The following is a 24613-nucleotide window of genomic DNA, read 5'->3' as shown; positions in this document are numbered from 1 at the left end:
AAAATAAAACCTATCAAGATCAGAGAACATTTGCACAAGTCAGTCAGTATTAGATTAAGAATTTGGCCAAACTGAATATTTAGTGATTTTTTTTTCTGGAAAAAACTGGAAACTATCGATTATGACTTGAATGTTGCAGCTACCAGATTTGTATTGTTCGATGTGCTAACTGAAACAAAGATAAGCTGGGAGATGCATCTTATCCACATTTAACTACTTTAAATATGTCCTGCATGTGCAGTCAAGTGTCATACAACCCCCAACTATATAATCAACTTCAAAACTTTGTGACAGTCTCTATTCCTTTTCTCTTTCAGCTTGTCATTACTGCCCTTTAAATTATAATTTGCATCAAGTTAAATATTTCCTGGACTTGAATGTTTCACCGTAACACATACATATTTGCTGTTAACCTCTTTAAACCCACATTACAAACAGTTTTTAAACCCACAAATAAACTCTTTTGTACTTGGTGTACAAGCGCATCAGTGATGTGATGCGAGTAAGACTATTTTGAATGGAACACACTCTTTGAGCAATGAGAACTGAATGTTTCCTGCTAACATTAAATGAAGAATCACGTTATTGTTTACAAGCGGGAACATTCACAGAGACAACAGAACAGATACATTCTTAGTGAGAATACAATGTATCGATGTTTTTGTCAATGTGGCTAAATAATAACATGATTTTCTCTGATTAATATAAACTAGTTAAACATTGGACCCATTACTGAAAACAAGCCATCAACCAAAAGGGAGCCAAAACAGTTACAGCCTGACAGTATGACAGACTGTAAAGTGACTCAACACCACCACCCAATGGACAAAAAAGGCATGACTTTAATTTTACATAGTGGCCCTTTAATGAGGAAAGAGCAGACAACATATTATTGAAAAAGAAAGCCAATTGAATTCAGATTTATTATCTATACATACACACACACACACACACACACTATATGTGAAAAGTGTCTTCTTCACATAAGAATTTAAAGTCTCACACTTATAAAACTCTGGTTGTGACTTCTATTTGCACTTGTTTTACACAGACGTTTATTGTAGTGTGCAGTAGATACCTACTGTACTGCAGTAATATACAGATGTGTCATGTCGCTTTTTTGTTTGCTGTGACATAATTGGACATTTATTTTTCAATAAAAACTGAATGTTTTAGTTTGACTCTTATACGCAGGGGAAGTGATCAAGAAATCCTGTTTTGTGTTCAACTCAAGTGGGAAAATGTCTCTATGAGAGAAAGAACAATGAGAGAAATACAGATTTCTATGGAGACAGAGAGTAATAAAACATTCCCTTTCTCTTTTATTTCCTTGATAAACAGTTCGCCTTATCATTGCGTTTTCATATTTGTTCATTTCTCATAGCACAACTGCCTCATACAGAGATTTAGAGATTTAGTGTTTAAACAGGAAGGGAGCCCTTCAGCGTTGGCTTCTGGAGGGGAAAAAAAAAAAAAAACCTAACTTTGAGACTAAATGCCGTGATGAAGAGTGTGAAAATTGCATCTTGAAGTCCAGATGGGCTGTGATTCCAGCACCTCGTTTGCGATGTTATCAGGGCTCTGCGCTTCGTTTGCGCTGGAGATTGGATTCCTTCAGCCACTTCAGTAATTACATTTTCATGGCTTTGGGGAGTTTCTGTAAACTGAGCCCAATTCTCCCATTTTTATCTCTTCTTATTATTTTTATTTATTTTTTTGTGACTGGCCTGAGGTGAAATACATCCACTATCCTATCCTCTATACTGCTTTATCCACAGTATTGGTAAAATAAGAATGTACTCAATTGCACATAATCCTTTTTTTCTTTATAAATAAGAGTTCAAGTAATTATAATACAGTACAATAAAAAAAGTGCAATCTAAATCTAAAATCTTTTACATCAGAATGGATCCAATAAACAACTGACTTCGGGCAATAAATAAGCTAAAGGAGAATGCCGCTGTTTGCCTCGTTTAGCTTTAGAAAGAGTTCAATTTGCCATCGATGGAGAATGTGGACATGAGTAAACATTTTAGCTTTTTCTGCGAGTGTTGCTTTGATTGTCACATCATTTTCTGCCTCTTTTTTATTGTTTATTGACAGCTTGTAGCTGCAGTCACACCACGTGGTGCACTGAGGCGGTGTTTGTGAAAATTGCATACCATCAGATGATTATCTCAGGCTGTGATCTTTGGGACAGCCCTTGTAAAGTTGCATTCTCATCATTGCTTGCCTTGCGCAGTTTTGTACTTATTTCAGGTTTTTTTTGGAAGTTTTTTTTTTTTATTATTACCAAAAATAAAGTTTTGTTTAGCCTGGGTTGTGTGTCCTTTTTGGCTTGTCCAGGATACTTACATTGTTTGTAGTTAAAGTTATTAATTTATTTATTCATTGTTGTATTTTTTGGTATTTGATTTATTCATCCAATTATTTTTATTAAAAAAAGTAAATTGATGTATACCTTTGTTAGACTTTAACATTTTTTTTAATAGAAAGTTAATGCCGCTACTATATGAGCTTTACTATGTTGTTGGGGTTTTTTTCAGTGCTGTAAAACAAGTTTCTTGTTGAACTTGGGAATGCTGGTGTAAACCAGCTGACAAGTTTATTGAGGTAATATTGGTGAATAAGTAGCAAGGCATGCTCGAAATGTTGCTTCTCCATCTAGTGGTAGCATATCCTTTCATATATATATATATATATATATATATATATACACACACACATACAAGCTTTGCAGATTCTGTGTGGATTCACGACTGTCTGATGCCAAAGTTGGAGTGAATAGTTACATTAAAACCTAACCCTTTAAATTTGTACATGCATTTTGACATGAAAACAATGGCATGCACTATATTTTGCTCCCAAACAGGACATGAATGCAGAGCTGCACACTCCTTTGTCACACTACCAGCAGGTTGAATGAGGAATGTCACTGCCGCCAACACACGTCTGGAGGCTCTGTATTCATTTACTGTACTTCTCTCATCTGTTACACATTAGACAAGGACACAGTCTGGAGTTTATGCGACTTTAAGCCCGAATTATAATGAGTCTGCAGTAGGACAGACACACAAAATGAATAATTGACATGAATAAACATTGACTGTTGAGAGAACGGTGGCGACTTCCTCTAATGTGGTGTCGATGTGCACTTGCACGTGTCCTTTGTTTATTGTCTTTGTAAAAAAAAAAAAAAATGTCAGGTCAAAGTGTAATTTCCACAACGTTTCCCTGCATCTATCCCCTCCTATTATGGCCCCACTCTGGAGTGTGTCTGCCGGGCTTTTCCTCAGCTCCCCAGTGTGTGATTGATGTGACAAGCCGGGGAGCAGAGACAAGCGGATGGAGGCGCATGTATTTATTGAAGCAAGTCAAAGACGGAGGGAGTAAAGGGGTAACTGAGAAATGTCAAAAAAGAGAGGGGCTGTCAGGGATTCCTAAATGGTGCAGCGATTTCCACCTGCAAACCCCCCCCCCCCCCCAAAAAAAAAGAAAGAAACCAGTTCAGATGGAGTAAAAAGATTCTCCTTTGTGATGGTATCTGACATGCTGCCATTGCCTTCAGTTGTTTTGCAGCACATGTGCACACCAAGCCAAAAAGGTTAAGATAATACAACGCCCGTTAATGCCTTGACAAACGAAGCAAAGACAAACATTGTGCAATAAAAAAGGGGGGACGAGTAGCTTAAATGGACAAACATGAGGTGTGAGATGTCAGTGACTCCGACGGAGGAACAGAGCAACAAGGTGATTGTGAAATGTGAACAGAGAGAGAGAGAGAGAGGGAGGGATGGAGCAATCACTCCTTGACCAACGCCGATGCTGTTGGACTTTGGTCTTCTCTGGCTTAGCAGGGCAAATGCTGAGTGAATGCATTACCCACCGGTTTTATAAGTCACCCCCTTTTAAACCTCACCGGAGAGCAGGGAGGAAGACAGAGAGGGGGGAGAAGACATGAGCCAGAGGGGAGAGGAGAAAGAAGCACCGGAAGAACAAACTTAAGAGTGAAGGGAACCAAAAGAAGGGGAAATACAAGAAGAAACAAAGATTGTCACAATTTATTTATTTTTTTTCCAACCACATTTACAGTGGTGCGGCTGCAGAGATGTGGATGGAAACCAAAACTGAGGTGGAAGAGTCCAGCAGGAGACATGCCAGCTTTTCCCGGCGTGTCTTCAACTCTCTGCTGTTGTGCACTGGGGACATGGGACACTTGGACAAGTACATGGAGGGTAGGAAACTACACACAAAAGTTGAAATTCTTCTTTCCCCCTCAATAAAAGGTACAAAAACTATAGTTTCCGCTTTAAATAGAATAGGGGATGATTTCCTCAGAGTTCATGTTTTGTAGGCCACTCACTTTGAAGTGCTATTCCAAGACACTTTAAAAGGAGTAGCCCATAATTGTATGTTTGCTTTAGTAATGGCTTTTTGAAAACCATTTTTAATCTATACTTCACACTGGGGTTCTTGATTAACACAATAAGAAGCATCTAATAGGCTTCAAAATATTTCAAATCATATACAATTACTGTCTTCAAGCCCAACTTTTAGCATCAAATTAATTTGTAGTTTCTGAAGAATGTGCCCTTCAATGTCAATCTCTACCAAAGAAAACCCAAATCTAAATGCCCAAAATAAAGATCACAGGAGATAACTCAGGAAAGTAGGACATGGCAATTCACAGAAGTCTAAAGTGAGACAAGCGAATGACCGGAACACATGGAAGATGGTGAATATATACCACAGGCAGCAGGTGAAGACAATCACACACTCCGGCACAGCTGTAGCCCATCAGGGCAACAATCAGACAAGAGGAGGGGGAAGCCATGGAGCCTGCAACGAGACGCTGTGTTACAATATCCAAAAACAACATAAATGAAATTACCAAAAAATTACATACATAGACAAAAGGTTTTCCATAAATTTTGTATTTAGTCACAAAAAGCACAAAACTAACAACACCCCTCGTTGTGAAAATATTTGTATTATGCAGCATTGTTCAAACAATGCATTGCAGAGCTCGAGACAAGCATAAACAGAATTAATAATAATACGAGGAGATAATTCAAATGCTCATACAAAGCATATAATGTGGTGTGATTTATCAGATTAAAGCAGGTATATGGTTATTAACAAGATGCTTGTGTGAGATTTATTTTCTTCTTTTATATCTCTGTATATGTGTGCAAAGGAATGTTAGTCACGACTCAAGTGAAAGACAAATGACAACAAAACAAAAATCGACAAAGAGCCATTTCCAGAGTAGAGATGTGACGAATTTTATGGTAAATAAAAATCCTCAACCTCCTCCATCTTCTTCTTATTAATTCTTTATTTGCACAAATTAGGAATATAAAACAGAATTACAAGAGATAAAATATGACTCTGCAGGAGAGAAAAGAAGCCTTGACAATTCATAAACATCACAGTAAAAATAAAAAAAGGAACAAGCAGATAAAACAAACAAAGGAGTTCATAAAAGCGATCACCTAAACCACACAATGAATCCTCTCAGTCAGTGGCGTACTATTAACACGGGCGGTAATTAAATAGTTCAGCCTTAAAAAGAGCCAAAGAGAAAAGCAATTTAAGTGATTTATTGTTTATAAAGTTTCACGGTTGGGGAACACGAAATTTCATCCTTGATGTGAGGAAAACTTTCCACATTTATTCTGTTCTCCTCTTTCACAAAAAACATACAACCAATAATGAAGGAAGAAGCTTTTCGCAAAAAAGCACTGTAAACACTGTAAATACTGCTGCATTTCTTTTCCCATTGCACATTGTTTTTTGTACCTCCTTGCTTCCTCTTGGCCAACAAGACAAGGTAAATGAGAACTCGTTCTCAAATGACCTGCCTGGTAGAATAATGTTGATTTATTTCCCCCCAAAATTTAAATTAAAGACAGGAATAGTGATATTTTTATTATTTTGCATCACATACAGAATCCACAAGAAGTCTGATGATAGACTGAAACATTTTAACCAGGGTTTTTCAATAATCTCATTTTTGAAAGGCTTTTAAATGCATTATTTAATCTGACTGTTCCTACTTATCACATTGCGATGGCTTTGTAAATATGCTCAGCATTTGAGGGGTCACAAACTTCTGAGGCCATGTTTACATGTACCCAAAAAATGCATATTTCTCCCTCTACGTTTACAAAAAAACAAAAAACTTAAATCCTAATTTACACTGACCTGCATATACACCTGATTCAGGGCTACGATGAGCATGCCAAACCTGTAGGGGGCAGTGAAACGAGAAGCATTGAACCTCGACAGCCAATCAAAGTCGTCCTGGAACGAAACACAACGTCAAGAATGGCACAAGTTAGTTGCTGTTCAGCGATGATGGCCCATCGTTGGTGTATTTGGACAATGGATAAAGAAGCGCAGCTTCTCCTAAATGTGGCGGTCGAACAAAATGGAAAATGTCAAAAACAACCACGACTTTCACTGCATCCATTTTCATCGGATCAGGCAAACTGCAAACACAAGGATGACGCCATCGCTTCCGCTGCATATTGTTACTTAAATCTCCGCCTACCCGTCTGCAAATGAAAGGCCGAAATTTGTTTTTTTTTAAAAAGTAATGACTTCTTGAGACTGTGTTTTTCCCGTCTTTGTCTCCAGACAAGCCGTTTGCGCTGCAGCTGGCCGTGTGGGGCCTGAGAGGGGTGGCCAGAGTGATCCTCGCCAACAACCCGCTGAGCGGCGCGCTCATTATGGCCGCTCTGTTCTGGGCCTCCCCCTGGCAGGGCCTGCTGGGAACTCTGGGCGTGCTGGTCTCAACCCTTACGGCTGTCATCACGGGACAGGACAGGTGCACGATCAAGGGGCCGCGTAGGAATGCGAAAAATTCACAGACTCTCGCCTCTGACAGCAGCGATTGAACTTTCGGCCCTTAAACTCCAGAACAAACACAGCTCTTCGTGAATCTGAGCCCGATCGAGCAAATCGATCTATATTTCTCCACAGCTGAGTGAAAACTGCTAACCTTGTTTTGCGATTCAAGAATAATTTCAGCTAAACTATTTCTAGTTGCGACACACCGAATTACGTAATTCACTCTCATTAAAACCGAACAGCATGTTTCACGAGGGAAGATGCAGAATGTATTATACTCCAGATGTGCCACCCTTGTTTGTCTTTAATGTAGAGAAAACGCAAGACGAAACAGTGGGTTGACTTGGTTTTTTTTTTGTTTTGTTTGTTTATTTGTGTTTTTGTGCATAGTGGGGAAGTAACAAAAGGTCTGCATGGCTTTAACGGCATGCTGGTGTCTCTGCTAATGGGAGTGTTCAGCTCGAATGGAGACTGGTACTGGTGGCTGCTGCTGCCTGTCTGCCTGGGCTCAGCGACGTGGTGAGTCACACACACACACACACACACACACGCACGGCTCATAATGGCGCTCATAAGCAGCGATGGCAGGCTTCCAACAACTCCTCCTCATTAAAAACACACACTGTGCTGGTCTTTACTGTAAACAGTAACCAAGGGGCGGCAGATTCACGTGTACAATTGCAACGTGTTAATGAATATAAATGCTGTTGCTATAGCGTCTCGTATACTTCCAGCGTAGTACTATCCACAGTCTTGTCTGGTAGGAATCGTACGCTCTACGCTCAACATTATGTGTTTAACTGTTTCTTGAATACAAATCGCAAGAGTTTGCATGTTACCTTTGCGCACGTATGGGGTTTTGTTTTGGGAATTCACTGTCCGAACATGGTCCAAAAACATGGACTTGATGTCATGGATCTCCATCAGGGACGTCGAACACATTTTAGTTCAGGCCAATCTCATCTGGAATGAGCCGGACTGTTAAAATAGTGCATTAATAACCTTTGAATTTAAATTTTAAAGTATATATATGTTGTAGCACCAAGCATGTGTACGAAGTATGTTTATAGTTAGTAAAATCAAACAATTGCTACTGAAAATTACTACAATCTCAACATAAAGACAATTTTATTATTCCTGGTGTAAAATGCAGTGAAATGCCCCCCCAGCAAAAAAATAAAACATTTTCCTCTCGCTGTTGTGTTTTTGCATGTTCGTTTGGAGTATCTTGTGAAATAAAAACATAATCAAATAAAAATTATATATATATAGTTGTGCCATAATAAATGGAGTGCACTTAAAAGGCAGTTTCACCTCTGAGGTCTCGAAGCACTTTGCGCTTTCACACGCCAGTGAAGACGGAGCTGCTCCATCTAACACTTGAGCGACAATCCCACCCCACCCTCCCCCCCCTCCCCCCCCTAAAACAAAACAAACAAAAAATCACAAGAATAAATTAACAGCTTTCGATCTTTTCCCTAAATTTTAAAGTGCTCTGAAACACTCGTGTGACTATTTTCCCTACTTTTACATACGTCACAAAAACAAGGATGACAGTCTTCACCAGCAATTTATACTCGCCGATTTACCACAACTTCTTGTTTTTGGACCCCGAGAGGAAACTCACACATATGAGACGACATGCAAACAGACCCAGAAAGGCTCCCAGGCCCACACTCATTCTTTTCATCCCTCTTGTCTCGCACCAGTGTCTTTCTGTTCAGCGGGCTCTCCTCACTGTTCGACCGATGGGACTTGCCCGTCGCTGTCTTTCCCTTTAACATCATCATCATCCTCTACCTCCTTTGTACTGGACCGAACAACCCCTATTTCCCGCACCACCCCGCCGTACCACCAGGGGTGCTGGAGAGCAACGGCACGGCGCTGATTGCTGCACAGGTAAGGGATTTACCATCACGTTGGGCTTCAATTCAAGGTTTAATGATTAAAGCTATGTAGGCATTTGCTCATTTATTCTTTTCTTATGCTGTATTGGGCCACACACAGCCCAAGTTTATTTTTGAGTGGGCCGGACCAGTTAATTAGTACCATGTTAACCTTTAAATTTAAACTTCAAAGTTGTTCGTTATTGTGAATACGCGGAGTATTCGTGATGAAAACGTCTATATTTTGACAAAATCAAACAGTTACGGCTGACTGCACTCTCAACATGAACACCATTTTATTGAAACCTTCAGGTGCAAAATACAATGAAATGTCCAAAAACCTTGTCTTGTATCTGTTGCATAATGCATGTTTTGACAAACTCAACCTGACAGCATGGCACTCTGTCTCCTCTCACATTTTTAAAATGCAGCACACTCTTCACCCATACCGACAGTTTTACAACACCCTGAGTCCAAGCCAACTTTTTTCAGAGAGGAGAGTCATAATGTTAGCTGCGATGTGACAGAAGTTTTAATATTCGGCGGTTGAAATATGCTGGCGAGGCCATAAAATGTCTGTTTTTTTTCTTATGCGTTCATGATTTGCTGGCTCATTTTGTGCTCGCTGCACCATAACACACCCCGTTTTCCCGAAAATCCACAAACTGTGACACTTGTTCCTGCTATAAATAATGAGTGTATTAAATAATAGAGAACAGAGGAGGATAGAATTTAAAGTCAATCCAAAATGCGAGTTTGAGTCTTTTGATGTCAACATACAACCTGGAAGGAATTTCAGTATTTTGGCATGTAAATATTGGAGTCACTTTTTTTAAGGCCTCATCATATCTTCTTGTTCATGGTAAAACATTAATCTCACTGATATATTGGACAAGCAATGGCTTTCTAACTAGAGTAGATAAAAAAATAAACACTTCAATTTGGTGAACTCTTTCATATTGCCACCATTATACAAATGTCTGACCTTATTAAAACCAAAATAAACAATTATATCATTTTTGTGAAACTAGCATACATTATTATTATTATCATTATTATTATTACAAATACGGAGATGAGTCACTGGTGCAGATGTGTTCATCTTTTATTTTTTGTTATATTTTAGGCCCAACTTTCATTCAAACAAGCATGTGAGATTTACTCTACTTTACCAAACTTGCTGTTATGATGCCTTTCATTAGCCATCCTTAAGAAATTAGCATTAATCTTAATATCGGGCTGATTTGATGGCGCGTTTTAATGTTGACATCATACGACAGCTGTAATTTGCTGATGATTTAATGCATCCCCCTCAGTGGTTTTTTCTACTAAAGCCAATCTACTAAGGCATTCTACTAATAAGCTCCACTTATAATGGTATGAACAAACTCAATACACTGAACACAGCATGCTGCATGTAAAGTCACATATTTTCCATAGCATGCAGGTCACTGCAGTGCTGTCGACGGTTCAAGTGGAGTCCAGTGTAAACGCAGCCTAAGAGCACTTCTGCTTGACAGTAACAGCAATTTCTTCGAAGATTCCCAGTTCTCTCCACTCTCAAACAGCAGCAACTCGCGTAATCACATGGCGAGAACAGGTGCAGCTCATTAGAAGCGTCAAAGGGGAACATTAGGACGTGGCATCGTGTATGATGAGTAAAAATTATAAAACCTTGAAAAAAACCAAAGCTGAGGCCAGAGTTGAGTCTCAGCGGGGTAGAAACGTTGACTCTAGAGTGAACGGGAAACTGATAGGTGCACCACATGCATGAGCTCAGCCGGCGATGACTCACCAGTTACTTAGCAACAGTCACTGGTGGAGTTGCTGTTTGGAAATTATAATCAGGCACAAACTGTTGCAGCTTTCAGTGATTGAATCACGGCATGCACAATTGACTAGTTTTGTATAAATCTATGAAAAAGTATTTGCTGTTTGGTGGCAGGTTTCGATATGACGAGTGCAGTCTGCGGGGGATTCAGCGGCTGTGGCAGACAGAGACGAGACTGACAAATAACAGTAAAACCTTGAAGCGTGGATTTCACTGTCTATTACCCAGGTGACTGCCGAACAAGGCGTTGCACTTGAAAATAAATACGTTCCCGTGGTGTATTTAAAGGAATTGTGCATACTTTGAGCTTGGCGCTCGGGATATGAGAATACAGGCTGGCGGGCGAGCTGCTGCACGCGACGTTTGATCCCCGCGAACCAGCTGGCATTTCAGTCCTCAGAGGCCCGGCTGAATATAAATGACCATGCTTTTGTTTGGACGCCAACTTAACAGATTATGTGATCAAAATCAGTAAGGCAACATCTTTCCACACATTATTCATTATATGCAGTTTGATCATACTTGATGGTTATGTGAGCAACAAACATTCTCTGTATATACACATGGATCAATATGTTACATATAGATGCATTTCTAAACCCTCTCTAGCGGGGGGGTGTCAGATATAAAGCTGGTGGGCCGAGAACTGGTCCGCAAGAGACTGCAGCCGGGCCAAGAAAATTGTAAATATTTCAAAGTCAGAGTGAGTTTGCAAAAACATGTCGAATGCAGAAACTATAGGATAAGTTTTTTGGGGGTCATTTCACTGTATTCACCATCATTAAAAATGGCTTCACATTGAGATTATACTAAATTTTAGTAGTAGTAGTTTGCAAGATTGTAAAAATATAGACATTTTCATCACCTATACTAATTGTCAAACAAAGAAAAACGTGAAATTAACTGTTCAATCAGATGTAGTCAGGCGTCTGATAAAGAAATAATTGTGTAGATTCCATATTTGAGTAGCTTAACAAAGCGCATTAGAATAAGATGAGTACTTTTACATTAACAACTGGAAGATTTTCATCACAAACCTTTGTTAGTTGAAGGGAAATACACTGCGCTGGAGCAGTAATAGCTATGTGTATAGTAGACATTATTATTATTATGCAGTCAGCTGGGATCCACTTTAATGTTCCACACCCCTTAAGTTGAAGAAGCCAATTTCGATGATGATGAATTGTTCTCTGGCTGCCTACCAGTTAAGGAACAATTAGCTATTGATGAGTCCAGTTCTTGAAAGTGAAACCTTGGCGGTCACTTTCAAAGAAAGGAAAAACTTAGATGTACAAAGAAAAAGGTCCCAGATATCTGCTACATGTTGTGTTGTCCAAGACAATTGCAGATAAAAAAAATCAGTTAGTTTTGTTTAGTTTTTTTGTCAAACATAATCTTAGCAAAACACCAATCCAGGTTGCACTTATGTTCTCACTATGTGTTAAACCCTAACCCTAAATTGAATAAGAAATGCTTGTGATAATTCATCAACTTCAAGTAAACATTATCAATGCCTCACTTTAAACACTCCCATACATGACGAGACCTTCCTTTGTTGTTTTGTTCCAGTAAAGTCCTCTTTAGCAAATATACACTGACGGCAGCCTTGACTTCAGTGGAGCTGAAACCGTCTGTAATGATGAAAGTCTCCGACGGAGACAACTGAACAAATCGGCTACATTTATTTCGGCAGCGTGTCTGTGATGTTATCTTATCCAGCTTCTCCACACCGGCTGAACCCTCTGAGCAGTTTGTTGTCCCGATTACTGAGTCGAGGTTTACATCAACAAGCGTCACACCCCGCGGCACCTTGTTTACCTCACACCCAATAATTATTTTCCACAAGTTTCTGGTAAATCATTTCACATCTCTCTCTCTCTCTCTCTCTCTCTCTCTCTTGCTCTCAGCATCTAATTCCCACACATTTACGTCCATGCGTCTTTTATAAATTTGTCCCTTTAATGTCATAAATTCACGTTAGTGTGTCCCCCTGGGGTTCGAAGACTTCAAACTCCTTCGTTTTATCTCTGATCCTCCTCAGTTCATTTATTTTTTTGCACTTTAAACCTCACACTTGCACTCTTTCAACCGATCGCACCTTTCCCTTCCTCTCGTAGTTGACAAGACGACTATCCTGACACATTTTCAAAGATAGCATGACAGTTATGCTCCTTTTGAAGCAATCCCTTTTGCTCAATGTTTTTTTTCCCTCCTCTTCCACGTTTTCCCTTTTCATCCTTTTCTCCTTCTCCTTCCATTCCCCCTCCTCTCCTCTTTCCTCTGCCGCTCTCCAGAGATGGCAATGATGACGTCGGTCCTATTTATATTTAATGTCTTCAGCTTCAGTCACTCAGCGGAGGCTGCTGCTCCGGCTGCACTCGCACACCAGCATATTGAGTCTCGTACAAACACACGCAGGCATGCACAAACAGTTTTGTGTGGCAGCGATTTAATTAAAAGACCATTTATGACTTGTCAACATCGACTACGGGCAGGTGCACCCGTCGAATCACCATGGAAACTCTTCACATCTCACCAACTGTTGGGCATTACGGTACTACTGTTAGAGTAGACAAGATCTGTGCACACGCTCACTGTGTGATGACTTGTTATTGTCATCATCATGAGGATAAAAACCAAGTCAACATGGCGAAAAACATTACTTTTTAAGGTGAACATTACATTAATGTGATGTTTCTGCTGGAGTTAGAACACGCTAATGTCTTGAATAAGGTTAAGGTAAGAAAATGTTTGTGGTTAGGTTAAGGTTAGAGTTAATAAAGTAGTAGTTTAAACTGAAAACCCAATTCATTTGTGTATTTTATGAATGTGTATACAATGCCGGATAAGTGTAGATGATGTAGGCTACGTTTTTTACAGCAGGTCTTGATGCTCAATTCCGATTCCTTTGCTGAGATACGACTTTTCCGCCTGATCGTTCACAATCGATTTTAAGCATGACCTCCATCGGACTGCAGTGTGAACATTGTCTGAACCCCAAAGTGATCTGCGTGTGCAGAAGAAGGCCTGACGTTATGCCGGAAAAAAACGAGTGAGCAACTATTCACATTTTAGCAGGGCCACTTCCTCAGGCGACGTGGAAGACACATACATGCGTACAGACTTGACCGTTCAGACAGCGGTCGCAGTAAAAGTGTATGATTGAGGCCTGGGTCTGGTGCGCAAATATCAGAATTGCCAAGCTCACACTGTCACAAAGCTGATCGGATACGGGTCACTTGTGATCAGAGAATCGGGTCACATTTACCTGAACTTGGACTGTGAAGAAAGGCTCTGTTGTTATTGCACGCATCTTATTTTTGCGCTTTCTTGAACACGCTTCGGTGTCTCAAAATGAATCTTCGCATTTAAATCTTGCGGTTCCCATCTCCCCTCTGTCATTTCCCAGGTGATGCGTGGCATCCCTCTTGGCGTGGGGCAGATCTTTGCTTGTGGAGCACTCGGGCCCTCCCTTCTCATCCTGGGATCCGTTCTGCTCTACTCCCCCCTGTTGGCCGGCCACGCCCTCCTGGGATCAGCCATCGGAACGGTGGCCGGTGAGCCTCAGTCTCTCTGTCCGTGTGCCGTCGTCGGAGGGAAATGCTACAGATTCCCATACGGGCAATGGTTGCTCCTTTGATGATCAGGCCATCAACGTTTCAATCAGTTCTTCATCTCGGTTTTCATTATGTACAGGGGAAATCTTGAGTTGCACACATGAATGCCGCCTTACTCCTCCACCGAGGAGAGCATCGCTCAGTCTATGAAAACAGTTGTGTAATGACATCCCGAGTGGCTTTGGTGGAGCTTTGCTGAGGCGCTGATGACATTTATTAGAAAAACACAAACACAAAGTAAGGTCGCGGGGTTTTGAAGACACTTCTGTCGAGTGTGCATGATTTTGGCTGCATAATGAGTAAATATTTGCCTTAGAGTTTGTTCGTATTAGCTTTTATTTATTCATATTTTGGACAAATGAGGTTTTTAATTGCGAGAACAGAGATGTGACAGAAAACTAAAATTATAGAGACACAGCAAATGTCCCTCGCCTTAAAGCAGTGGTTTAATTATTCCCTTTGGCCTCTATATATTGCCTCTGAGAAAGGCTGTGGACACAGGAGGACACACCTCACAACTGTAAGAGGGCAACCTTGGACCAGAACTGAATTCATGAAGAGATCCAAAGTATTTGGATGAGGCCAAATGTAGATGCATTGTGTTCGATTGCTTTGTGTCAGTGCTGAAAGGCTTGATAAGGGATCAGACCCATTTGTGTGGGATCTATATTCTTTATCAAATAGTGGGTTTTTTTCACAGCCTCAGCAGGCTCTAATGCATTTTAAAGAGTTAGACACTTTTACCTCAAGGCAGCCATTACTCAAGCAAAATGCCACAGTCGAGAGTTTACAGTAAAAATTGCAATACATGAAGCAATCACATAGTGACATTTCATAAACCAGGAGCTCAGATGATAGAGTTGCTGTTATTTCTTCAGACTAGCAGTCGGACCTCAGATAGTCTGAGCAGACCCGGTAGATCTTGCAGACCTCCGTGTCAAATGTTAAGGTGCAGTGCATTTTAAGCAGCGCAAAGTCACGTCAGATTTATGGCACATAGGCAGGAGAGTCGGCGGCAGATGTATTAATATGAAAAAGTAAGCGATGGCAGCTTGTGTTGCTCAGCTGCATTAAACACAAACCAATTACCTTGGGCACAGCCAGGCCTGTGTACGAATACGCACGCCTGTGGCTGTGTGCTTTTTATGGCGGCCTCCCCCTTTAACTATTCAGGGAGAGACGGCATGAGAAATGGTGGAAATGCGATTGCGTGTGCCACTATAACTTTAACTTGGGTCTGACAGGGCTTTGGGGAATGTGTGTGTGTGTGTGTGTGTGTGTGTGTGTGTGTGTGTGTGTGTGTGTGTGTGTGTGTGTGTGTGTGTGTGTGTGTGTGTGTGTGTGTGTGTGTGTGTGTGTGTGTGTGTGTGTGTGTAGCTATGAGTCATACTCCCGACAGCTTTGTGGGCGTGAGCTTGGACACACACACACTCACAAACACAAAAACACCCACACAAACACACACACACACACACGCACACACACACAAACACAAGCCTGTATCTAAATGCTAACGGTGATAAGTACACAGATGTGCATGCACCACGTACTGCAGAAAAACAGCAGTGTGACAAGAAAGCGATCAAAGTGATGCGAGTCTAATGAGATTGTGAAGGCAACAGCCAGAAGGATGCCAGAGCAGAGGCTAAATATGGGAAGTCAAATCCCACTGTCTCAACACTCATTGTTCTCTTGTCCTTCTGCCGTCGTCGCTCGTCGAGTTTTCTAATTTAACAAGGCATATATTTTCAATCGGACACTCGTAAATCAGGTCGCTAGCCCTCTAATCTATAGCTGAAGAGTTGACCTCTTCTCTCACTCACATTGCAAAGGTAAAGTGACACGTAGTCACTAATATTTAACCTTAGGGAAATTAGTCATCGATTAACCACAATGGTGGACTGTGTGTGTGTGTGTGTGTGTCTGTAGTTTGGGTGGGTGGGGGGGGGACAAGCACAGAGAGAACATGCAAAGTCCACATCTGCACAAAAGGAACCCAGAGTCAGGAAAAAGATGTTGGCGAACAGCTAAATCACTGTGCAGCCCCCCCCCCCCGGCACCAAAAACCAAATCATACTGTCGATTGAGCCAACTGTGAGTGCTGGATGTGTTTCCAAAGGCTGACAAAGTGGCTTAAATCTGCTGCGTCAGATCGATGAAAGAAACTCTGCCATGCTGAGTGACCAGTTTCTGGAATATAATAGATGTGTGTCGTAGTTGTCGGTCATTATTCATATTGTGAATACAGATAGGCCCGCCTACACATGCTCCCTCTGCTTGAAAACTCCAGTGCCTGGTAATGGACGATTTCAATTTCGCAATCTTGTGATGCGCTATTTTTGGTTTGCGCAAATATGATTACATTGGCTCAACTGCTGCTGTTAGAAGCAGGATTTTATTTTCCATGTGTTTTTTTTTTTGTCCATATCTGCATTTTTAGAGTTCAGTCAAGTGCTTTTCATTGAATAAAATGTAATATACTCCCACACGTAAATCAAGCTTTGGCTCACAAAGAGAGTTAAAAGAGTGATTAAACGCTGCAAGGTCAGATTTCAAACTTAATCCTGGTTGATCCGTGAAAAAAAAAGGAGCATCAAAGTCAAGAGACAAAGAAGAAAATGTCAGAAATGAAGGGGGGGGGGGGGCTTTCTTGAACAAAAAGCACACGAATTGAATATAAGAAATAAGGAGCGATAGAAAAAGTAGATGCTTGGAAATGCAGAACCATCATAAAAGATCAAGAGGTGTTAAATTTTGCTTGTGAGTTGCTGTCTGTGAGGATTTATATCTTTTTTTTCACACTTCAGACAAGTTGTGCCCCTGGCTCTGTCTTTCTTTCTTTCTTTCTTTCTTTCTTTCTTACCTCCCGATAATGAGCAGCTTTTGTCTCTCAAGTTCTCCATCCGTCTCATTTATTCCTCGCATCTTTCTCTCTCCGGTTTCTCTTCGTGATCATTATTTGTTAGCTTACGCTCTGACAAAACACTGAGTCCAAAGATGGATGGATGGATGGATGAATGGATGGATAGATGGGTGGATGAAACCATTACTTCAACAAATGTGTTATATCTTTTAACCAATTCACAGGATTGTGTTTGTATAAAAACGTGATTTTAGGGGATGTCTGAATATCCTGAGAACAGCTACTATTGTGTTCTACGATATTAAAATTGTTCTCACGATGGAAATAATACTGTAAAGTGGTAAACCAGAGATGAGGGTGAAACATGAAGCTTGCCTGGGACAGAGGCCATATTTAGATCTGTCATTCAGGTTATGAAAAAAAAATCCCCGCAGGGGTTTCCGGGAGTGAAGATCAGGGGCTGTATCTAGGCCAGAGCCTGTCTCCTACCTGCTGTGTTCATGTTGACAGAGAATTACTGAGAAACGCTTCATTGTAGAGATCAGATATAAGAAGTAAACGGAGAAGTGGACTGAGATTCAAAGCTTAGCTGAGACACTTTAAGTAGCCTCGTGTTTGTGATGTGAAGCCACACACAAAAGCTATTTTCCGTTAAGATAATCACTTCTGCAATTTTGTCTTTGAGCCGTATCTTGCAGAAAACATCAGAAAGGAAGTTTTCTTTATAGAGTATTTCTTTTTCATGACCTCGACTAAATGGTGATTTTGTTTTTGGTCTTTTTTGTTTAGAGGCTGCACAGATCATTTGAAGCCAAACATAGAGGTTATAAAAACAGTTTGCACCCACTTTTGCTATTTCCTTGAGTTATTCAAAATTGCAGAAAAATGCACTCGACTCAGAATTCTGGGCTTTTCAAAAGGCGAATTTGAAAACAGAGCTTTGCGTTTAGGACATGTTTAATGCTGTAAATTAGGGATTTACATCATTGTTACATTGGATTTCCAGCAATCTAGATATTTGTCGACCATATGATTGTGAACTAGGTGAAATATGTTCCAAAATCTGACAAGCTGCCACATTGGAAATACATTATTGCCCCCAAATCTTTGGGAATTGAGGTTGTAGAAACCGCCCTTGAAAAAAAGTGACACGGAATTTAGGGTCAGTTATCCCCACGGGGGAATGCAAACGATCACGATTGCATTCCCATGCAAATTATCTGAATAATACAGCCCCCCAAAAAATGTGTTTTCACTTCAAATGTCATGTAGATTGGGTCTTAATGCGTCCTCCGCTGTAATGTTCATACAAATTAGATGTTAGAAAAGAAACGTGCAGCCTTAGTTAAAGACAATGTGTGCGACACGTTGCTTTGCAAAAGCGCTATGGAGGCTGTTGGGGCGGAGACGTGTGAGAGTAAAAAAGACATTGATAACACAAAGCATTAAAACAATGCCTGGACAGGTTGTTGTACATGCTGTGACACATTGACAGTTTTAACAAAGGAGCCTACACACAGAGCAACCGATTCAACTGCATCCGGTTTTTCTCTCAAAGAATGACACAATGATGGATTCACGTGCTCAGTAAAGGTTGAAATGAACAAAACAAAAAAACTTCAACCTCTGGAAACTCTGAAAGCATGATGTCCAGTTGATTTAAATCGTTGGTTCCAGCCCTTTGCAGTGTCCTTCTTCCAGTCTGCAGCATGTGATGCAGGACACGGCGAGAGGGAAATAGAGACAGCAATATTGGGCTTGATTTGATAAGAGCAGTCTGACTCATTCTTTTTACCGAGACATCACACACTGGGAGTGACTTTCATGCTCTCTCGCTCTCTCACACACACGCACACACACACACACACACACATACACACAAACAGTAAAATATTTTAGTATCCTCCCAGGCCTCCTTCCTACTCTGACATTAGCCTTTAATGATGCCCTCTTATACGGAGGAGCAGAGTGGAAAGATTGGGGAGGGTTGCAATAAAGGAAATGGGAAAGGAAACAAGGGAGGGACAGAGTGAGACATAAAGGGATAGAACGATGGAAAGAGGGAAGTATAATGCGGAGATGAGATGAGTCGGGACTATAGGGGAAGTAGTTGTGAAAAGAGGACAGATAGGGATGGTGGATGGTGTGTAGAGTAATCCAGTAGAAATGGGGGTGTGGCCTGTAGGCTTCAGGGCCAGGCTGCTTACCGGCTGCTGCCCTGGCTGACGCCTGGTAACAGGGAAATCAATCACGGCACCGCCCGGGGTTACTCCTCTGCAGAGGTGCTTCTCACACGTGCAATCCTTTGGAAGCGCTGCCACATAATGACAAAACGAAGCAATGTTTAATCTCAAATTTGCAGTGCATTATCAGGTTTTTCAGTTGTTGTTGTTGTTTTTTTTGTGTTATTTTCAAATTACCAAACCCGCCAAAGACATTCCGGTCCCAATAAGGCAGGGGTGTGTCAAACTCAGGTCCTCGAGGGCCGAAGCTCTGCACGTTTTACACGTCTCCCTCCGCTGAATGTCCTGATGCTTCATCACCAGGTTCAGCACAAAGCCAGATAACGAGCTGCTCATTGCAATCAGCTGCGTGGGAGCAGGGACACGTGCAGATCGTGCAGGGCTGCAGCCCGGAGTTCTACACGTGTGCAATAAGGCCTTTCAAAAAGCGGGTTCAGTTTAATGTACGTGTGTGTGTAAATAATGGATGACAACAGCAAATGGAAGGCGGGGGGCTTCAGTGCAGCCGGTGTTCAGTCATTTTTAATGATATTATTTTTACTCTGGAAGTTAAAAATACACTTCTGGCTTCATGATTTCACTGACATATATACTGCATCCAATCCATTATTGAACAGTCAGTAAATAGTAAGTGAAATGCATTAATTTCACAGCTGAACGGCGGCCCAAAAGAGTTTTAGCAGGGGTGGGCAAACCTTTTGGCTGAGGGGCCAGGCTTACTTGGGCCGGGTCAGTGGGAACGGTGTTGTTGATCACCCTTTTGGTGTTTCCTTTGTTGAGGGAATTCTAAAATCACATGAGTTGTTCATCACTCATCTGGAATCTGTGGGGTGATTTGTTTCAATTCATCTCATGTTTTTTTTTTTTTTTTTTTGGGTGGGGGGGGGGGGGGTGGTTGGAAAAAGCTGAGAATCAAATATTAAAATCAACAGTGCACACCAACCAACGACCAATCAAAGTGAATAAGTAACACACGCACGCACGAGCAAGGCACAAAGCAGGCAAAAGGGCTGAGATTTCATTGAAGATGCACCAAATCCGGTCAACTCTGTTACACAACAACTCCGACTACCTGTTGCGATAGTCAGACCTTGAGTTCGATGGTCACTCATGAACAAAAATCATCCGTGCAGCAGGGAATACGCGTGAGAAAGAAAACCCACAGCACAACTGTGTGTCTATCGTCATCACATGGACAGAAGAAGTACTGCAGCGTGAATGATTTGGCGTATGTGTGTGTGCGTGTGTTGTGCGTGCGTGTGCGTGTGCCTCACAGGTCTCTCCGTGGCTGTGCGTCATGGCGCACTGTACTCAGGACTGTCGGGCTTCAATGGCGCTCTGGGCTGCATGGCTGTCGGAGGACTCTTCTTCAGCTTCAGTTGGAGGACTCACCTCTTCGCCATCGCTTGCGGTGACACAAATACACGCACACAAGCACATGCAGATGTAAATGTTTTCAATTGCGCAGGGAATACTTGAATTTTCTTTCAGGATCTTTATCAGCACAGGTGGTCGCAACAGAAAAATCCCAAACAATCCTCTCCAATGAATCTATCCAGTAATGATAATACAATTTGTTGTGACTGGTCGCTAGATCTAGTCAGGATATGTTTGCACTTTCCTCTCCTGCACCTGCTGTGAGCTCAGGAAAGGCTGAGGCCAAGTGTGCCATCAAACATTTTGTGCTTTTTGATGGGCAATTAGACTTAAGAATACCTCCCCCCCCCCCTCGTTGTCAGTCATTTACACTGTCGTGACTGCATTCTGACACTTGGGGGCAACAGCACTTCATTCTTCGTTCTTCTTTCATGGTTCCAGTGCAGTGACTCTTATTGCCTCTGTCCACAGTGCTGACATAGTCAGTCGGTATCCAAGTGAACCACATGTACCAGTTCAGCAGATCAACGTTGAAAAATACCCAAACTTCTGCCTATAAAATGATATAGTATGTGGTGTTATGGATGTTTTCGTGCATTTCCATGCCTTTGTATTTCAAAGTTCACCGAGAATGTTAGTGAGGGTTACATTTCTGTCACCCTGATAACATATAAAATGTTAGTCCTGTGACTCACATTTATTTCTTCAGATTTTTTTTCCCCCTCATTACTAAAACAAATTAAAAACCAAATCGTTGACTTTGGTCTCTTCAGAGTGCCACCTGCTGATTTGAAAGTCCTCCTGTTGTGAGTTTAAGCAATTTCCCTGTCGTTTTAGTCGTCAAACTGCTGCTTACTCCATTAAGGCCTCTCTCAGTGAATCACAAGCCCTTTCTTCTGCTGCATCGATCAGACGATGCTGCGTCATGCCTGGTGGCTGAAGGAACCAGCTCCAATTTCTAAATAAGGGAGCGTTTATTCAATAATAGCTTTACTACTTATGTTGCCTTGTGCACGGATATTTCTCAGTCAGTATGGATCCAGTTTCATCCCCGACTCGTCTTATTCCTTATTTGGTAATTGCAGACGTTCCCTGTAATTAAACAGATTTGCGGTTGTAACGTCAACTTGACACGTGATGTAATCGACCTCCTTCACTCAATAGTACAAACGCAAATTGCAGCTGGATCATCAGTGTTGGCAGGTTTGACAGGAAGTGTCTGCTCACATTAGGTAAACTGCTCTAAAATAGAGTTTGAAGTGGGCTTATTGTGGGGAGGACGCAGTGTGCACTTTATGTGCACCATATTTTCAGCCCAATTGATTTTTTTCTTTCCGCTCTCCCCTGCAGCCTTCCTTTCGGCATATGGTGACATAGCTTTGAGCAACATGATGGGAACTGTAAGTAACGTCTTCTCATAGTTTGAGGCTCTTCCCGCTGTCCTATGTTTCAGTCTACAAAAGTTTCAAACTAGAGTAGAACGTAATGTCTTTATTGCATTGCAACTGCACGTCTCCAAAAAATAAATAAATAAAGGGAACACATAACACATCCTAGATGTTTGGCAGCAACAAAGTGGGGCCCTCATGTCTTATGTTTGCCACCCCTGGTGTATGTTTTCATCTACCTGGGCTCATTTGTAGTAATCAGGGGCACTGTGTGCGTTTATAGTTGGGGACAAACCAGACTACATACATATATAGAATTGTTACAGAATATTTCAAACTGGAAATCAGGCCTATTTAACTCTCTCTGTCTCACTCAGATCGGCCTCCCAGCGTGCAGCCTGTCAGCAACGCTGACCATCACACTGATGCTCCTGCTCAACGGCAGCTTGGCAGCGTACCGCATCCCTATTGGTCAGGTGATGGCTCCCGAACGCAACCTGCGCTCCCGCAACCAGTGGGAAGCCGGTAATACTGCGGAGAGGGACAGCACGGATGTGTAGTGACAAGGACGCCCGGGAAAGTACTGTATCAGCACTTTTAGCCGGACACTTACATATCTCCGTCGATCACGTGTGTTTTATTTTATAAACTAACATTCCCAGTTTTTGATCACAGAGCGGTTGCACTGGTAAATAAACTGCACACAAATTGTTCCTGTTTCAACAATTTTTTTTAGTGTGCAGTCTATACATTTTGTCTCATCGCCAGTTTTTCTATCTCCATTAACAAGCAACTTTTAAGTGAACAAAATATTTTTAATACGAATGAAAATGAACAAGTCAGTTTAATAAAATTGTTCTGAAAATCACTGTTGTCGTCAATATGAAATCAGACTGAATTCTATAGTGGTTATTTGCAAGTCCTTCTTGACCCTGCATAGACATGACGTTAGCGCTCCACTGGGACTCGTCATAAACACAGATTGTACGTGAAGCTCAGAACAGGTGACATCAATGTCACATTTTGAGGAAAAGAACGCTCAGCAATTATGTGACCCTCATGTACCTTAATGTCATGTGCAGTTTCATTTTTGACAAGAACACGCACCTTGAGAGATGGGCATGATGGGCTTGTCATAATGTAACTACAAAACAAAAGACCTCCAGGTAAGTTTGACTGAGGGAGCTCCACTACGAGCTGTTGTGATGCACTTTTTGCCCTGCGGTTTCACAGCAGCAATTCTGCCATGTTGTTGCTGGATTTTGAACCTGCGATACATATGGTTCACAAGTTGAGAGCAATGGCTGCTTTAGGTCCTCTGTTCTGCACAGCCTTCATACAGAGGGTCTAATGTATTTGTGGGAACTGCATGCAGGCCGGACACTTTATTAAAGTGAAAGAGTGATGAGTTCCCCCTCGTGCAAAAATAAAAATAAATAAAAACAGCCTAATTTTACACATATCACGACAACACTGAAAACAAGTGTGTTGCAAAGTCACTATATTATTAAAGAGAACCAAGTGCTCCTAAAGTTCTCCTCCAAACAGACACAGGCAGTGCATACAGGATCGCACCCTCACCTGACCCGCCCCCTACTTCACTCTCAGCCAATCACTGGCCACTTCCTCATTTTTGTAATTTTTTTCTCTTTCAATCAATCAATGAATGAAAGACTTCTTTTTAATGTAAATTAAAAGGTGGCATGTGGCAGGTATGCAAATAGATAAATAGTGCAACAACAGACTACAACTACATCCCCGGGTAAATAAAGCCCAGTAATAGTAAAGGTCAAAGGTTAGAATATGTATACATGTGGTGCATGAGGCCAGGCAGTGATCAGCACAGTTTTTGGCAAAATTGGATGTCACATCTCCACCAATGACGTGTTTATTTTATTTTGTTAACTAACATTCCCACTTTTTAGAGAAAGATGATCAGCAATAAAATCTAAATTAATGATCACAGAGTGGTTACAGTGGGAAATATTGTAAACATAATAAAAAAAACAAGATACAATTAAATTTTATGGGGAAAATTTGTTTTAATAAGCATGAAAATTAACAAGTCAGTTCAATAAAATCGTTCTGAAAATGACAGTTCCACTGTTGTCGTCAATAAAAACACAGACTGAATCCTACAGTGATTATTTGCAAGTCCTTCTTTACCCTGCATAGACAGACGACGTTGGCGCTCCACTGGGACTCAACGTTGACACAGATTGTACGTGAAGCTCAGAACAGGCAGACGGCCAGACGACGAGACAGGTGATGTGTTTCAGACGTGGGAGGAGCAGTCAGACGCTTTAGCCTGGAGTTTTAAATCATTGTAAGGTCTTTTTTTTCTCTCTTTCTCCATTAAACTTTATGCTGAAGGGTCTTAAATCGTGACGCATGCAACATTATTTGGAAGTTGATCACATTGCGCCATGATTATAGGAGAAATGCACTTGTATGACCTGATACTTATCATTACAGTAAGTTTGTACATGTTCCTTTTTAGGTGATAGCAGGGTTGTTGTTTTTTTTAAATTAATGGTAAGCAGTACTCGTCCT

General features: G+C 41.3%; 1 protein-coding gene across 1 annotated transcript; it reads left to right on the top strand.

The window, feature by feature from the left end:
- Window positions 1-4207: 4207 nt before the first annotated feature.
- On the top strand, window positions 4208-22620 carry LOC308147305 (urea transporter 1; the record flags this gene model as incomplete). The annotated part of the gene is made up of 8 exons (XM_080519412.1): window positions 4208-4235; window positions 6643-6832; window positions 7246-7374; window positions 8565-8754; window positions 13982-14129; window positions 20572-20706; window positions 22023-22072; window positions 22438-22620. 8 exons carry the CDS (start codon window positions 4208-4210, stop codon window positions 22618-22620), a joined length of 1053 nt encoding a protein of 350 aa, XP_080375538.1.
- Between the last annotated feature and the right edge of the window lie 1993 nt (window positions 22621-24613).

This window comes from Blennius ocellaris (genome assembly GCF_963422515.1).
Source record: "Blennius ocellaris genome assembly, chromosome: 23".
NCBI lineage: Eukaryota > Metazoa > Chordata > Actinopteri > Blenniiformes > Blenniidae > Blennius > Blennius ocellaris.
The sequence above is the reverse complement of the archived record's forward strand: the minus strand, read 5'-3'. Positions and strand labels throughout refer to the sequence as shown.